An 18760-nucleotide genomic window follows, 5' to 3' on the forward strand; every position below is an offset into this window, starting at 1 on the left:
ACTTCCAAGAAACAAAAAAATCGCTGAGAGGCTGAGGTTGGGCCTGGTAAAATGTCCAACTCGTCGGTGCAAAAACATCACTCAAATCCTAAAATAAACAATTGATCTCTTATTTTTCAAGATGATCAATTTATAACAAACTGATTTTAACATGACAAAAAAGGATTTTAACGGTGATTTAAAGGAAACAACGGTCAACAAAAAATACGAGGACCCAGCTCACCCCCTCTCTTCCTTCCACGCCACACAAACTATGACAGGTGACTTCATAAAAAGGAAATCACTTCATTTCTCTGCCCCAACTCAATACACCATACACCAGTTAAAGTGCTCCCCTCACACACCAAAAAGTTAACATGAAACAACCTCACACCTAAAAATTCCAAAACAGCAAAACAAACTATAAATGTTTTCATGGCTCCCACATGTGGGGCTAGGGGAAATTTGTAAATTGTGCTAAAATTTTCACACACAGTTTTATAGATTATATGCAGAATGAAGTCCTGAAGAGAACCTGGACTCATTTCTTATCCTCAAGAGCAATATAACTAAACAGAAAACCAGAATATGAGCAATGTTTTACAATAATGGGCAGGTAAAATAATCCTGTCAGACTCTAACATCCATCTATTGTTTCCATGCTGGGCAGATTATAGTTTAGCTCACACTGTGCGTGCTGAGACACTTTTAATATGAACACTTGGAAAAAAAATATATGGGTTTCATTTAAGCTCTTTCAGAGATGCAACACTTTAGAGTCTCCTATAGGTTTCTATCGTGGTTAAAGTTAGAAAAATACTTGTCACTTATTTGAACTGTGTCAACACCACACAGCTCTGTGACTCAGGGCTGCGTGTGCTCCACAGCTCAGGTGTTTGTGACCCTGCTTATTTGTCATATCAATGGCAAACAGTGGTGAACTAGTTTGCTTGTCACAAAGTAATTGACACTCGTTTGGCTTTTGTGTTTGGGCACGTCTTTTGAATCTGTCACACCTTCTCTTTAAGAGGTGAGGATGCTGAACGGTGAGGTGCTTTGTCATGTTTGTAGTGTTTCCTCCCTCTGTCTACCTGTGTCAGTTGCAAGTTTTACAGACGGAAAATGAAGGGCATCGGTTATCACGGCCATATTGATAACCGAGTACTGCTATAGGCATGTGACCCTGAGCTGTGCCTCTGATTGGGCGATCTCGCGATCTTAATATCCTCTGAACGGCCGAGTTAGAAAAAGTTCACTCCCCGTACAGTGGGTGCAGATAGTAAAATTAGCCACTCAGACACAAGACGTTTTGTGAACCAGGCTGTAAATATGTTAATTTCTGCTTCGAAAACATCTTTTTTTTGTCTTGGTGTGTTTGTGACTCCTGGTACTTCTGGAGCCAGCCTCAAGTGGGACACTCGAAAAAAACTGGAACTTAAAGCCATGTCAGTCAATATGTTTACACACAGCTCGAGAAATCAGACTGTGAGCTAGGCAGCATAAGATTGAAAACTGAATAATACAGCTCACTGTCTAACTTCTCAACAACACACACACTTTGGAAAGGGAGGAGAGAGCTCAGTTAATGCAGACTCTCAAGTTTCCTGACTCAAAATGTCTCTGATTTAAAAAAAAAAGAAATGCCTTGGAGTATTAATATTTCAAACACGTGGTACTGTTTACCTTCTGTGAACAGTGTATACTGATACATTCTCAGTATTGGTACATCGTGCAACCATACGGTGTGTTAAACCTAATAAACTACATGTATCAACTCTAAAAAAGGTATTAAACATCCTCATACAAACAATACAAAGGCTTTTACTTTTCCAGTTAAGCTCACACTGGTCTATCACTTGATGCCATCGCAGCTCAGACGTCAGAAGTTACACCCACATACATTTACGTCTTTCTCACCTACTGCATTTCCTGTTGTTCAGTTTCACTAAGCTCTTGACTTCCCCTCACTATTTTTGTCACTCATTGCTAAATCTGGCAAGTTGCTTCACTCCCTATAAATGTCAAACAGACATTTATGGTCCACTTTTTTATCAACACCGTTCTCATAATAAATGAGGAAAGAAAAACATCTTGATTCTGAAATGCTACATAATCACAAAGATCGTAAGATTTACATTTTTAAAACTTGTGACATAAATTCCTCCATTATTTCAGGAAGACCTCATCCACCTGGGGGCAAAGTTCTCACCCTGCATTCGCCAGGACAGACAGATTGTGAATCTGATCCAGAAGGCCAAAAACATGGAGAGGGAGTCCGGCTGCTGTGTACAGAATGATAACTCTGGGTGTGTGCAGACCCACAGCTCGGACTGCTCGGTAACTGCTTCCCTCCACACCTATGTAATGTTCTTCAAAGCCTGTCAGTGGGTGAAACATTGACCAGATTTAAAAATTAGTTTTGCATGAGGCTATTGAAAAACATGTCTTTGTGATTATAATCAGTTCCCTCAAATTGAACAGTCATATATTTGTACGTGCAGGAGACTTTGGCCACTTTTATCAAATGGAACGATGAGGACGTCGACATCTTTAGATCCTCTGGTTCTGTGTGTCACCAGGATCCCAGGTGAGAATACAGATTTAAAATGATCTGAAGGATGTAAAGTAGAAAAATACATTCCTTTTTGTCAGGCCTTGTTAGTAAAAAATATCAAGATAACTTGTAATTTTTGAGAGCACTAATGATTTTTGTCTTCCTGTGTTGCATGTTGTGAGCAGAGTGTGTGAGGAGCCGGCCTCTGCAGAGCCTCATACATGGCCCGATGACATCACCCAGTGGCCAGTGAGTGAAGTGATTAAGATTGTTTTTAGCTCAAATCAGTTTTAACACTTAAAAACCAACGCTATGTCTTTTAATGAATGGATTTATTATGATTTGAAAATATGAGAGTTAGAAAAACTAGACATGCATCAATTTTCTTAATTTTGGGGGATCGGTGATCGGCCCATCCTTAACTATGAAACTGATCTTATAAACCTCTAGGAAGGTCTGACAGCCAGCCATTGTTGCTTTTTGCTCTGAGACCTAAAACTCAGGACACTTTAATGGTTGTTTAAGTTAAAACAAAAAGATTTTATTGTTTCACAGGTATTGTTCAATGATTTTCAATAAAATAAGATTGGAACATTGAAGGTATATGCTGCCAGTAATAAAAAATAAAAATAAAAACTTGGTATCAGCCCAAATCTGTATCGGCAGGTCAGGCTTTTTAAAGATCGGTGATCGGCCAGAAAATTGTGATCAATGCAACCCTTGAAAAAAACACATTAGTGGACAAAAGACTGGATTAAATTAATGAAATGGTGCAGAAAAGACAATAAATTGGTGCATGTAAATAGTTTGAAATACAGGGTCAGAAATATTTGGGTTTAAAATGATTGTTCACAGGTCAGAATAGTCTGAATATGAAAATAAAAATCCTAATAAAATCCAGATCCTGATCCTGCCATAAAAATCCCTGACAAGATACCTGAGAGACTGGTGAGGTTTGATTTCATCAGTCTGTAATGATGGTACGAGTATGTTTGAGCAGATTTGATGACTGACTTTTTTACAGAAATCATCCGAAATTTTCACAAACTCGAACGCGGAGCTACCCTCTCATAAATCAGGTCTATACCTGTTTTTATCTAATTTAACAGACTCACTGGTAGTGATGGGTAGATGAGGTCTCATGACCCATTTCAGCATATTACCCAAACTGTATTGATACAGTGCTGGTGCTGTGTAACTGTGTCCCTCAATACTGACACCTGCTGGATCTTTAGCATAATTGCAGGAAACTAAGCTGAGAGACTCAACTTGGGTACTGATGCAATGACCTAGAATACACCATGAAATTATTTGAGTTTTCATGTTATATAAGAATTATAATCTAAATTTAAAAGATCTTTGATATCTTTAAAATATAAAGTCAATAATAAATAATGTAAACACATATTACCTGTAAAAATCAAAGTGAAAGTGTGAATGATGATGTTGCTTGTTTTTGAGACCGGGAGGGTTTTTTTTTTTTTTCAAATAAAGTTTTATTCAAAAAACAAATATGTTTTTGAAATGCCTTGGTATTCAGGCAATCAATAGGAAACCAAGAGGAACGGGATGACACAAAGACATAAAAACAAACACCTTTTTTGACGATATAAGATCAAAATGGTCCCACATGGTAGAAACCTTCCTTTTTTGGGGGGCTCTGTATCACAAAAGCTTGAAGGAAAGAAATGTGCTTCAAAAGATCTGTGATTGTTTTGGCAGAGACTCGTCGTGTTGACAGATGCACTCCTTATAAACACAGTTAGCGCCTCATTGACAGGCAAAACAGCAGCTTTATTGGTCACGTGACTTTGCCAAAGTGATGCGTGCACCAATGCTCCATGCAGCTATTGCTCGATAAGCTAAACCTCAGGAACACACTGCCCCTGGTGTATTGGATCATTTTTAGTTATGACCCGATTGCCTCTCCTCTTTTTCCAGGTTTGTACATTTCCCAAGAAGTGGAACCACACCGGCTACAGACACATGGACTGTAACATCAAAGGCCGGCCTTGCTGTATAGGAACTAAAGGCAGGTGAGAATCAGCCGAGTCCTGCTGTTACCACACTGACCCACTGTCCCACTTATCAATCAGACTGAGCTTAAACGCCATCTCTGGTAGGTCAAGTGGAGAAAATATGAAATGCACTTTGCTTGTCTCTTCTTTAGATGTGAGATCACAACAAGAGAGTACTGTTCTTTCATGCATGGCTACTTCCACGAGGAAGCCACGCTCTGCTCACAGGTAGTGTGCGCATGTGATCTTCATGTGTCCGTCAGTGTTTTAGTATATTACTGAAAATTTATGCAACTCTTACACAGGTTCACTGTCTGGACGATGTGTGCGGCTTGCTGCCCTTCCTCAACCCTGACGTGCCTGATCAGTTCTACCGTCTGTGGCTCTCGCTCTTCCTCCATGCAGGGTATGATGGCACACACGGTTTTTAAACTTCCCAGGAGAAAGCATTTGGTTTTGATAGTTTTGTGTTGTGTAGCAGATTTCATCCTGTATAAAACTCTGTTATACAGTGACACTGTTGTGGATTTCCCAGAAACAAGCACAGGGATATGAACGAAAAGACAAAATTAGTTTGCAGCCTTTGTACAGGATTCATTCAGAATGCAGCATGCAACATTCAATCAGTCAATCTTTATTTATATAACACCAAATCATAACAAACATTATCTCATGACTCTTCCCAAAAACATGACCCAGTAATGTTGATAACATTTTATTAGGAAACACCCAACATCAAGACAAGATAAAGAGTCTTATCTTATCTTAACCCTTTAATGCCAAAGGTATTATATTTTTTTTATACATATGTTTCAAAGACATCTATCTCATCAAAATGAAACAAAATTTCCTTAAAGACAATTAAAAAATTGTGAAAAAAAGTTTACTACCCTCCTTAGGATTATCATACCACCACAGGCAGCTGAAGATATATTTTACAGATCTCAAACACAGTTTTATTCAGGAAAATTATAGCTAATTTCAAAGAAGTTGTGGTAAGAATAAAATCTGAATTGTTTTTTTTTTAATGATTATTTTTCTGCATTAAAAGAAAGCATATTTGATTGAGTCTACTAAAAAAGATGCCAAAACTGCTAAATGTTAGGTACAACAAAAATATCCCATTAACAAAATGATATGACAATATTTTTGTTGATTTTGTTAAAAGGGCCAATAAACAATAAACCTCTCAATTCTCAAAAATAAAATTTTTCGGGCTATTTTGAAGAGTCAGGCTTTAAGAGCTAATCCACCATGAGTACACCGTTTTGCAGCAATTCTTGTTTTTTTATTTAGAGTTTAAAGCATTCTGGACATCCATATTTGTTGTGCAACAATTCAACTTAAAACAAAGTGATGTAAAACACAGAAACATGAAACATGAAACAGAAAAAGGGGAGGATACTCATGTGCAGCAGACAACCAAAGAAGTTTCAGTTTATCTACTTCTGAGTTTTTCTTCTCTCAGTGGTTTAAGCGGTGATAAACTCAATCCAACTTCTCCAGTAGTCCTCAAACACATCACTCTTCAATCTCTGTGTAAAAGTATTTTTTTTCCAGAACAAATATATCATTCATTACCTTCAAAGGGTCTGTTGATGAGGGTGGTCTCTGACACACCCACTTTTTTGTGACACCTTTTTTGCCACCAACATGACTCTATTCATATACAGGGTGTCCACGGGGTCTTAAAAAGTATCAAAAGTTGATGAATCAATTTTGGGAAAATTAAAGCCCTTAAAAAGTATTAAAAAGTCTTGGTTGTGATTTTATGAGGTATTTAATTGTATAGGTATTCAAGCTTTGACTCCAAAAATATCTATGAATATTATTTTCCTCCTTGCAACTGTCCCCTGATGGGACATTAAACATTCGGCTAATAAAGTTATAAAATAGAATAGAATTACTTTACTTACTCAGAGTCAGTAGAAAAATACAAAATTTAAAAAGAATAAAATAAAATAAATACATAAAGACTCTAGTTACACTGACTATAAATTAACATCACTACCAGTTTTAAAAAGAGAAATTAAATATAACATCAACTTAACTCAAGAAATTAAATACAACATTTGCAAATTATACAATCTCAGGCCCATGTCCTTAATTTATATAATGATGAAATACTTTTTTTTTTTTTTTAGCCTCAAATAAGTCTTGTTACTTGTTGTGGGAGTGTTGATAAACCTGTCTTAAGTTTTATTTATTCTTTCAAGCTTTAGTTCTTCTCAGCTTACATAAATTCTGTAAAAATGTAAACTACAACTGTTAAAGATGGGTTGCCAACAACTCAAAGTTGCGATAAAGTCTTTAAACTTTTTGAAAGGTTTTTTAAAAAATGTTAAGAAGGTATTGAAATTAACAACAAGGTTTTAGCATATACCCTGGTATAAGCTTTAGGTAAACCCTGAATTTGAGGTGGTATCTGTCCCAGATACATCACTTAAAGACAAAAATCCAACTTAGTCTTCAAAACTTTCTCCATGCTCTCTCTGATTGACTTCCAGTAAATTTTAATCTCTGAACACTCCCAAAATACAGGGTGGTGGTTTGCTTCCGTCATCCCACACCCAGTCACCCAACAATCTGCCAAGCTGTTTCAGCACAGCTGTAAACGACGGACAGAGTTAGATCAAACTTTCTCCTACTCTTTATAGCCCCTCAGTTACGTCATTATTTCCTGTTTGCCCATAATTCATCACTATAGTGACACAATTAGCGATGAAACTCCCTGTAAACATGCTTATCTGGCTGGGACACATTGGGGCAGGTTTTGCCAAATTTCCATCTGACTGTTTGTAACATGTACCTTTAAACTTTCCCCCAATTCATATTTGGGTCAAGGCTACGGTGATGAACTATGGCCAAACTATGAGTCATCACACTTCACAATTAGCGATGAAGCTCCCTGTGAACATGCTTTTCTGGCTGGAACATGTTGGGGCAGGCTTTGCCAAATTTCCCTCCAACTGCTGGTAACATTTAGGCGGCAGTTTGATTTGATATCGATTTAATTCGATATTCATTGAAATTCTTTAATGTTGATTCAGTAATAAGTAGAAATACACAAATAATTAGAGTTTTTGTTGCCATTTTTATATTTATTTTTATGTCCATATGAATATAGGTGGTAAGTCACTTCACATTTTTGAGCAATACAATAACTCAAACGTCGGACAAAATTTATTTGCTTTATTATGGATAGCCCCTTGAGATACCACATCTCGTTTTCAAGATGGTCTCAAAAGTTGCTGCTGTTTGCTGTTTGGTTTAGTGCCGCCTCCGTCTATACAAAGGGAATAACACACACACACATACACAGCGCCCCCTCTGGCTAGGAGGGGAATCACTTGATTAATTGATTGAAAATCTTTAATATCCCCTAAGGACAATTTGATTTTCAACTCAAACTCAGTGAAAAAGTGTTAAAACAAGGTTGGCACAATATAGATGAATAAATACAGAATCAGGGCATTGGTGCGTCACTGGTGTGTCATTTCAATCAGGCTCGCCTACAACTTGTTTGAAAAACCAAAGGTCACTGGGACGAATGATTTAAGGTATCTGTTTGATTTGGCCTAGCAGATAAAAGTGTAGCTTCTCTCAGACAAGAGAAACTGGAACTCTGAGTGCAGAGGATAGAGAGGGTTTTCCAGTATAAATAAATTAGTAATATTGAATTGAGAGGGAAGATATTGAAATAAATCGATCAATTAGTATTTTACTCACCTGTAACACTGAGTCATTTTATCGTTTTTTGCTGAATGATTCTCCAGTGTGGTTTAGTTCAGTCTTCATCTCCGGGGTTTCAAACCCAATCAAACACATGAGCTGTTCACTCATGAAAGCTCTAACAGTGCTAATACCAGGCACATGGGAAATCCCTGAGGAGGACTTAAAATGTGTAAACAGACTAGGAAAGCCGAGTAAAGAAATCCACATTGATCAACTGATGTGATACCAGTGTGACAATGTTTTTTTATTTATTATTATTATGAGTCAAAAGAGAGAAAACACATTGACTGAAAGTACTTTTTGGACTAATTGTCTTTAGATGTCTTCAACTGAAACTATGAAAGTGAAATAACACCAGCTGGTTTAACAGTTTTTTGTGTTCCTGTGTTTGTAGGCTCATGCACTGCCTGGTGTCGGTGGTCTTCCAGATGACCATATTAAGGGACCTTGAGAAGCTGGCCGGTTGGGTCCGCATCTCCATTATTTTCATCCTCAGCGGCATCACTGGAAACCTGGCCTCTGCCCTGTTCCTGCCCTACAGAGCTGAGGTGGGTGCTCCACGTCACTACACGCTGCACAACATATTCCAGAGTGGGATGCACCTGTAGACTGTATAACACATTAATTACATTATTACTTTGGTACATCTGCCACAAATCAACTTGTTCAGAAAAAAGCCCACAACTCATTTCCTTCAGTTCATCAGTCTTCTCTTCTTCTGCTGCTGTTGTTGATTCTTCTACTTCTTCTTCTTCTACCGTTTTGACTGTACAGTTGTCAACTGAGCTCATTACTGCCCCCATTGCTACAGTGTGAGCCACAGTTATGAGTCAGTTGTGCCGGTTGCTGGGGCGACAGGGCTCGAATGAAAGTGAGCAGAGACCACCTATTTTTGGTGGTCTTGACTCGCTTGTTTTGTCTCGCATCCAAAAGCGATTACTGTGTTCACATATACCCAAACGAGCCGGGGGGCTGTGCACTCTTTCTGAACAACTGCTCCAAACAATTCAGGTGTGAATGCACCCTAATTGCTGCAACCTTTTTACCTGTTTTGATTATGGAGGTCTTTTGTACAAGCATGCTCCTGCACAGTGTCTCCATACGGTTGATACTGCCTACCATGCCTCCTTGAGGTTCATAACAAACTGTAAACCTCTGACCAACTATTGTGAGTTGTACCCTCAGGTTGGATGGCTTGCTTTGGCGACCTGGAGGCTCACACGTTGGTATCTTTTTATCCATAAGGCAGTTCTTGGCCTGCTTCCTCACTATTTATGTGTTTTTATCATGCAAAAACATATCGCACAGTACTCTCTGAGTTATCGGGACATCATTACGCTTTCTGTCCAAAATGCTTGGACAGAAATTGGGAAAAGGGCCTTTGGGTGCTCTGCACCCTCAGCTTGGAAACAGTTACAGAACGACTTAAAGCTCAAGGAGCAGGTGTCCTTAAATGTTTTTAGATCTAAAATGAAAGGCATGAAGGCAGTTCTGTAAGATGTCAGTGTTTGAGCTCGGTTGTTTGAATGAGTGATCCCTAGAACGTAATTTTAATCCATTATCTAGTGTCTTTTTGGCTGTGCTTGGTCTCATTTGTGGTTCCTGTCTGTTACTTTGTGTTTATCTGCGACCTGTCTTGGCCAGTTCTCCCTTGAAAAAGAGGTTTTTACTCTCAGTGAGACCAACCTGGTTGAAAAGACATTTATCTGGTCAGCCCATCATTTGCACGTGGCTCAATCTGAGCTCAGTGCAGTTGAGTGAAAACGACTTAAACCCTGTGAAGATGCTCACAGCTTGTCTTTTTAGCCAGATGCAAAACAAGAGCAAACTGCAAAAAGCTGCAGTGTTATCTATCTTTAAATCTAATATTCATGACTTTTCCCTGTAATGTTTTGTAAAATGTTATCTGCAACTGAAATGTGTAAAGATCATGAAAATATCCCGTGACATTCTCACAAAGAAGAATGAGCAACAACTTCTCTCAGCCAAACACCAACCGATTTACTTAAACCCCTCAGATATTCACGTGTCGCACTGATCTCTGAGAGTGGTCAAAGTCTGGATTGTTAAGCTGTAAAACAGATAAGAAAAATGGATTCCAAATCTCTCAAATTATTTTACTCTACTTGATTAAATGAACAACCTGTAGCATCAGGTATGAAACATAATGAATTTTCATTTTTTACGTGTTTTTTCTTAGCTTTAATTTAATTATCAAACATTAACTGAGACAATCTTTTTGGCTCATTTAGCTGCAGTTTAAGATTAAATCACCACAATGGACCAGCACGTAAACAGTTACCACAGATTCATTGTAATTTAAGGATTGTTTTTCTGTTTTTCACAAATAGCGGCTCAGCTCAGATTATCCCAGCTCATTTAATGAAGGAGGGTTTTCTTACATTGGGGATTACTAGATCAGACGTGATTGCCCACATCCAGAGAAGTCCAGAGAGAAAACAGGAAACGCCTCATGGGTTCTCAAAGAAAAGCGAGTTCCTGGAGCTACCAAGACTGTAGTGTCACTGCTGCTCGGCTTATCATGCAAGAAACTGCACAAGCCTGGAGCAACATTTCAGGTTGGAATTAAGATGTAGACAAACAATTATAACTTGAGGAAACAGTAAGAGCTCAACTTTTTGCAGGGATTTTCTTCTTTTGAGAGACATATAGAATAGAACAGAATAGAATAGAATAGAATAAAATGGAATATACTTTATTTATCCTTGAGGGGAAAGTTTGGAGTCACAGCAGCAATACAAGGGGGAAAAAAAGTAAGAAAGTGTATAGAAAGTGCAAAAAGGTCCATAAGAAAATAGATGATGACATCTTGTCCATCATTGTCCAGTTCAGCCAGCCTCCACCTCCACAGGGTCCAGGACTGAGCTTCCTCAGCAGTCTGTTCAGTCTCTGTCTCCTGGATCCTGTCTGCTCACAGTAGGTGAAGCTCTTCCAATGTGGCGTTGGCGTCTGATGTTAGCTCCGTTAGCCATGTCTGTGAATAGCATGATGCTACTCTGCCTTCTGGTATTCCCTCTATTGCTGGGTAAGCACAGCTAGCTCGTCCATCTTATTGGAGATAGATCTTACGTTCCCAATAACGATGTAATGAAGGACAGGTTGATGTCTTTACTTCTTAGCTCACACCTGAGAACCAGCACGTCGTCCTCACCTCCTTCTCCTCACCTCGTGGGGAAACATCCGGCCTTGCACCAGTTAGCATTGATATGCTACAGGCTGCTAACAGCTGATCTCACGTGTAAACAATGCAGCCATGGTTACATGTAGGATCTCCAGACAAACACAGGAGCAAAAGTAGTAAAAATATCACTGAAGACAAAACCAGTTTGGTGTCCATGACCAACAAATGAACTGACTCATACCTGTCCTCACACCTGCGAGGTGGAACTTCATTTGTTGTCTTGTTTTATTCTGGACATTGTCTCCAAACTTAATCCACTCAGTCACTTCCTGCCGGATGTGCTGGTGGAAAGTTAAATCCAGCCTCTCAGCCCACAAGGTTAGATGTGTCTGAGAGGTTGCTTGGTTAACTGCAGCTAAATTCTGTCTGAGGTAAGTCTGTGGTTGGTTATCAGAAGCTTTGACCAGTCATCACCTTTTCTGCTCATTGAAACAAAACAGAAACCGTATTCAGATCCCAAAATATAAGACAAAATGAATTTGATTATCTCAAAAAGCTGCTGAAACAACAGAACTACCAACAATGCTTTATAAGTACTACAAATGTGATCTAATAGCTCAGTTTCACTATTACAAAAGTAAAAAAAACAACAGAACATGTTGAGCTCAGAGTGTGAAAATAACAGTCTGGATTACCTACTTTTACGGCACGTCTGTTCTTGTCAGTGTGTCTCTGTAGAGCACACTTTCCCCTTCAAGAGATTAGCCTAATGCCATTGTGAGCAGGTTGACAAAGGCCACTGCTCTGGTACACAATAAATGAGATTACTTTTTCCCCCCAATAAACAGACAATTGTTGAAAAACTAAAACAGACTGAGGATTCCTCTTCTCACTGCACGTTGATATACACCAAGTGGTTTGTCATTGCACACCTGAATAAGAGTTATGTTTTCATATGAGGGATGAAATGAGAGAGATTGCCCGACTCCAGGTAACACAAGAGTGACCAGGCCACACAGCATAATAATTGTTACATTTTACGTTACACCCGAGCATCTGTTATCTCTTCATAAGCCGACTCCAAATGCTCCTATCTAATATTTGCGTGGTGTGACATGAGGTGGCTCTGGGAATGACGCACCTTGACCAGAAATCCCACCATGCAGCTCTTCTTGGCGCTGACCAGCTCACAGGTTTTCACACACCCAGAATAACTAGAGGAAGCACATGCAAGGCACAACACACGGCGGTCAAGCCACTTATGGAGGTGCTTTAAGTGGATAATCCTTTAACTGTTGAGGTGAGGAGACCCTGTGGCCTGAACGTTTGTGACTTAACAGCTGCGGCTGGAATCATGATTACTCTGACCTGAAGCAGAGACTGAGATGTGGGAAAGCAATTAAAGTTTCTGCTAAAACTCTACTGCACAGGAGTGGATGATTAGTGTATGATGCAAAAAGAAGATGACCCAGCACTAGGCCTGTCACGATAATCAATTAATCAATTAACCGAATGATAAATAAAAACGTCCTCGGTAAGTTAGCCAGCCTCGATAAACTGACACATGCATTCATGTTTGTTTTCCTCCTCTCTTTTGACCAAAGAGGCTGAATGAGAAGATGGCTCACTACGTCTATCTTTCCTAACGTCGGGGTGCATAGGTTCTGTAGCGGATTTAGCCGACTTATAGCGGAGTGAGGATCTGTCAAAAATGCAATCTTTGGCATCTTTTGTGACAGGGCTGCTCCCACTTACACACAGAGAGAGCTGAATCGAGCTTCCTGAGGGGTAAGGAGGAAACACACGCTAATATGAGTGATAGCACGAAAGATACGGTTCTTAAGCCGCCTGCCACAGTCCCAGTGTGGGAATATTTTGTTTTTTATCAGAATGAACAGAGTGTGAGCTCATGAACACCAACGAGCTGAGATGTCACATTTGTTTGAAAATAGTGGCGACGAAGAAGAAGAAGAAGAGGGAAGTGCAGCGGAGCCTTGTTCTTTGACAATCCGCTCTTACTGAGGCTTTTGGTCTGCAAAGTAAATAGAAATAAAAGCGCCAAATGGTTGGCGTCAAAGACAGCTACATTGCCAAATAAATGCAGCCCTTCAATACGGCTGAAAGCCAGAAATGTTAAAAATGTTTGACAGACAGTACTGATTGACGTGGAAAAAGTACATGTCACAAACAATTCAGGAACTGTATAAACTTCCTTTTATTTAGGCTATAGTTTTTATTGTTGTTTTTTTGAGGGGAGTTTCGTTTTTTCTTTAGAGACAGGGTCTATGTTTTATTGTTTTTGATTAGTATTAATTATTTTCATTGACATGTATTTTTTCTAAAAGAGAGTCCATTTCATTTTTATTGCATTTTATTTCTCTTTCTTGTTTGTTTAATGTATTATATTTTTTGTTTAATTTATTTTATTTAAAAGATCCTGACCTTTTAATTACAGTTAAATACTCTTAAGAAATTAAAGTTTCTTGCTTTTGAAATGGTGTACCCACTTTATTATCCCATTTATCATAACTACATCAATGAAAAAATGGAAAAAAAAATCAAAATGATATTGACAATAATATCGTTTATCGGCAATAATATTTTGGAACATTATCGTCTAGCAAAATTTGTTATTGTGACAGGCCTACCCAGCACTGACCCTTGGGGAACACCTCCCTTCTTCGAAAGACCTCAGGTCAAACATCCTGAGATACCAAGCTCAGAGAGTGTGGTGAGGAGGATTTGGTGGTTCACTGTGTCAAATACAGCTGACAGATCCAGCAGCAACAGACTGAGGACTGACCCGCAGCTTTAGCCAATCACAGTAATTATGCTACAGACGGTAATGCAGTCTTGGTAGAGCTCAGTGAAACTGCCCTTTTGGGAAGTGGGATGCCCTGAGCTGGCTTGAACACAGTATGAAGAAACACCAGATGACTCTGATAGGTTGATGATGTGTGTCCCTGCGCTCCGGTGTAAGAAAAGTGAAGGCATCAGGTCCAGTGGAAAGCCAGCCATGTGACTGGTGGTGTTTGTTTTGTTTCGTTAAACCTGTGCTTTAACAGGAAGAGCTCTTGAGATGGTCTCCTGGAAGTGTAACTGAAGATTGTATCTGTTTGCCAGCAGGAGTAAGGGTGAGGAGGACGGGCAGACTGTCTGGGAGTACACTGGCTGTAAACATGTGAGCTGGCTCTGCTCGGTGTCTACACAGGGATACTAGAGTGCCCGCTATACTTAAAATACCTCTTGAAGGTATTTCAGTACCTTTATTTCTCTGTTACCATCCCAGCCAATCGTGAGTGACCACGCCGCGTGTCAGGAACGTGTCGGCCTACGTGTCTGCGGCGTGTGTGTGGGTGGAGTGCTGTGCCACGCTCCTTCTCAGTTGTGAGAGTTTAATGTCTTCTCAGATTAGCCATCTGCCTCTGACCAGGCCAAGCCTCCAAACTCAGAGCTGACGTCACGGTAATCTGATGATCTCTACTACCTGACCCGGCGCCCATATTGTTCCTCCACTGAGCAAAATCTGAAACTGAAGATGCTGCGCTCAAACTGAACCTTCATTTCTTCAGTTATGGGGTATTTATCTCCATTATGTTTGGTATTTAGCATCAAGCCATCAAGACAGACATCCTCACACCACCCCTCAAATACTTTCAAAGAATTACATCCAGAAAACATAATATCTGTAAACAGAGGTAGACATTGTTAGGCCATTGTTCTTCACTGATTAACAATTAGAGCATAATCTTGAAAGGATTAGTTTCTTGTCATTGTCTAAATAAGTCAACTGAACTGATTGTGACCTACAAGACTGTCTGGGTAACATTAAGCCAAGGTTTAGTAACCAAGGTAAAGGTGAACTTTCAAACAAAAGGTAGTTTTTGTCTTTGTTGTCTTGTTCAGTGCCTGCGCTGGTAAAAAAACATTCATTTTTTTAAAGAGGTATCACCACGAATGAGTCAGACTATGATGATAATGTAAACAGACATGTCACCAAATCTACAAATGTGACTTTGTTCCAGTCAGAAGCTGTATTTACTCGCAGGTTAGTTATACAAATGACACGTAAGCTTGAAGGTAAGTTTGTTAACATGAACTCTGGTTCTCTGTGGTGTAACAGCAGCACTTTGGCTGCCCGCCATTTGACCTGAAGTCAATTAAACGCAGATGTCAACACATCCAGTCAGCCAGACAAAGAGACAGAGCATTTGAATTATTTAAATGTTAAATCTAAAAGTTTTCCATCATCTTTTCATACTTTAAAAACTACAAAACACTTTTTTTAACAAACTTTGACATCACATTTGATTTCAGATGAGTTGATTTACTCCAGTTGGACATTTAAGGCGTATTCAGACCTGGACTGTTTGGTCCACTTTAAACAGACCAGGGTTCGTTTCCCACGCTGGTGCAGACTTTTCATGCAGATGTGGATAGACACAAACAAACCCTGGTGCGGACCAAACAACCAGACCAAGACCCACTTTTTGAGGTTGTCTCGGTCCGCTTCCAAACGAACTCTGGTGTGATTCGTGGTTCTCCGGTGCAGGTCTGAATACAAAACCAAGGTCCATCCAAACTAACTACAGGATACATGAGCCTTTTGGGCCTATAAAGCCACCGTAACCTAACCGTCTTTGGTTCATACCCGATCCTCCGTCTTCTGTTTAGCCACGCTGTTGCTAGCATGTTGTGGGTCAGGACACACAGAGCATAGCGTCTCCTTGCTGCGCGCATTCGTCTTCGCTGTTCCAAAATTTGAAACCTTGTTGTTAAGCCTTCTTTGAAGGAGCTGCTCTTGAAACTGAAAATGATTTTGCAGCTCTAATAAGAGCACAAACACACATGTTTACCTCTATTTCCGGGTCTGTATTCTGTGTGCCGCCTTTGTCAGTGCTGTCACACACGTGGATGTGTTTACAGAATATAGTCCTCTGGCAAAAAATACAATCTGAATACGAACCGCACCAAACGAAAAAAATTAAGTCCGCTTTTGGTCCGGACCAAACAAGTAGACCGAAGGACTTTTCTGGTCTGAATACAGCCTAAAATCCTGCTGCTTTGCAGTAGTGGACTATAGGCTGTGTGAAGCCATAGGCTTTTGAATTGGTGTGTATGTAGGTTGCAGTACTTTTGGAGCCAGCCCCTAGTGGACACTCTGTGAACTGCAGTTTCAGCACTTCCATATCAGCTTCATTTCTTGCAGTTTTGCTTAAGTGTAACATACAGTGGTGGTTAATGTCATTGGAAGACTTGGCATTTTTGAGAGGTTTGAATTATTATTTTTTTAATTTATTTATGTTTTATTAGAATTTACAAATTTTTTTTTTTCATTATTACGGCAGGAGCCATTTTTGTCAGTGTTTTGTAAGCCTGAAGAAGAAGAACTTTGAATTTGATTGTAGGTGCCACTTGGAGCCAGTGAACAGAGATTAACAGCCAACATGTGCAGGGTGACATGTGCTGTTTGGGGCTGGTTAAAGACCAGACCTGCTGCTGCATTCTGGACCATCCGCAGAGGTTTAAATGTTTACGAAGGGAGGCCTGCTAGGTGGGAGTTGCAGAAGTGGAAATCACAAGGGACTCTCGCTGTGTGGCCTGTTGTGTCAGTACGTCACTGCATACACAGCCGCTCCAGGGTGAGGTGGCGTCAGCTGTGGACACATGGGGGTGGGAGACAAAGTTGGTTTACAAACAGGAAGAGTTTTTTTTTTACATTACGTTTCCTACTGTCTGCTCCACTGAGTGTGCTCACCTTTCTCTTTCTGTGTGTGTGTGTGTGTGTGTGTGTGTGTGTGTGTGTGTGTGTGTGTGTGTGTGTGTGTGTGTGTGTGTGTGTGTGTGTGTGTGTGTGTGTGTGTGTGTGTGTGTGTGTGTTTCTATGAATGGAGCGGATCTTTTCTGTGTGTAATACAGAGCAGATGAGAAATGTGACATACAAAATGAGCGACAAGTGACAAAGATTTTTAGTCTCTTAAATAAAATGATGAGGTCAGACACTCAGAGTGAGGAGTTGTACAGTCTGATGGCCACAGGCAGGGATGATTTCCAGTTGGGCTCAGAGGTGCACCTGGGTGGAATCAGACTCTCACTGAAAGCACTCCTGTGGCTCACCACTACGTCATGGAGTGATTGGGACACATTGTCCATTCAAGATAACATGCAACTCAGCCAGCATCCTCCTCTCTGACACCTCTGAGACACCTCAGAGTCACGTCACCGGCTTTGCTTTGAATCAGTCTGTTGGTATCAGCTTCCCTCAGCCTGCTGCCCCAGCTCACCACAGCATACAGGATAGCTCTGGCCTCCACAGACTCCAACAATCAGCAGTTTAGACTGTTTAATAAAATACGAGTGGGAACGCTGAACTGAAACACCCCTGAGTAGGGATGGGTACTGAATTAGATGTTTGTGTAGGTACCTACCAAATTCTGAGTACTGGTTCACGTAAAATCAAATGGTACCATGTTTAGACACCTATAGAGGGATTATTTGTTTATCAACAGCGCTGGATGCGCAAGTAACTTGGGGGCAGAAGCACTGCAGAGTATAATGGTTTGTCAACTGAGGTGAAGGAGCTAACCACCAAAAAACAGATTTTTAAACTGAATTTCTTCACTTTGGCGGAAGGTAAACAGATCCCACGTTTGTGAAATACAGAAGAAGAGATCAGCAAGTGGACAGATACGAGGTGGACAGACGTTTTTAGAGGAGAAATCCGGCGTGTACCCAGAGAGCAATTCAAACACACAACTGTCACTTGATGTCCATGACTGTTTTATCTGTGGACACTTAGCAGACTGTGACAGACCTGGACGTAAACATGTGTCAATAAACCAGAAACCCTGCCAGACAAAAAAATAGCACACTGACTGCTGAGTCTAAGACCCGGTTCATAATAAAAGAACCAGAAAACTACGTCCAGATTTAATTATTTAACCGCAGATGTCGCTGGTGTTTCAGTGTAAAGTGTGACCCTGTTAACTGGTGACTCTCGGCAGTTAATCACTGATACTGTCACTGAGAGTCACCAGTTAGCACGGTTGCTATTAACTCTAAAAGACTGGTTGCTCTGTGCTGGTCAAAACTTGATAGACTTTGCCTCTGTTGTATTGTATCATTTCTAAAAACTGACCCCAGAACAATCATACATTTTGATGCTGATGACAGGTTGAATTTAGTGTTTGAAAAACAGTAGCTCATCTGAATGAATGGAGCTAAACGCTGTTTCTGCCGCTTAGATCCGTGCACATCTTTATGATGACATAGACTGATAATCCCTTTATACGCATTCTTGTGGCTGTGAGGGAATGGAAGAGAAGGCATTTT

The 18760-nt window shown here is 40.1% G+C and overlaps 1 protein-coding gene across 1 annotated transcript in view; it reads left to right on the plus strand.

Annotated features, from left to right (window-relative positions):
* LOC141808532 (inactive rhomboid protein 2-like) overlaps positions 1-18760 on the plus strand; it is a 50284-nt gene that overhangs the window by 26255 nt on the left and 5269 nt on the right. Inside the window, exons 12-18 of the mRNA XM_074695179.1 lie at positions 2155-2316; positions 2481-2566; positions 2719-2782; positions 4475-4569; positions 4704-4779; positions 4857-4957; positions 8681-8834. Of these exons, the coding sequence (XP_074551280.1) occupies positions 2155-2316; positions 2481-2566; positions 2719-2782; positions 4475-4569; positions 4704-4779; positions 4857-4957; positions 8681-8834 (738 nt within the window). The remainder of the gene's footprint in view (positions 1-2154; positions 2317-2480; positions 2567-2718; positions 2783-4474; positions 4570-4703; positions 4780-4856; positions 4958-8680; positions 8835-18760) is intronic.

The sequence above is a fragment of the Halichoeres trimaculatus genome, unplaced genomic scaffold, assembly GCF_033239565.1.
Source record: "Halichoeres trimaculatus isolate MK-OKI-2021-1 unplaced genomic scaffold, fHalTri1.1 fHalTri1_scaffold_2, whole genome shotgun sequence".
Classification (NCBI taxonomy): domain Eukaryota; kingdom Metazoa; phylum Chordata; class Actinopteri; order Labriformes; family Labridae; genus Halichoeres; species Halichoeres trimaculatus.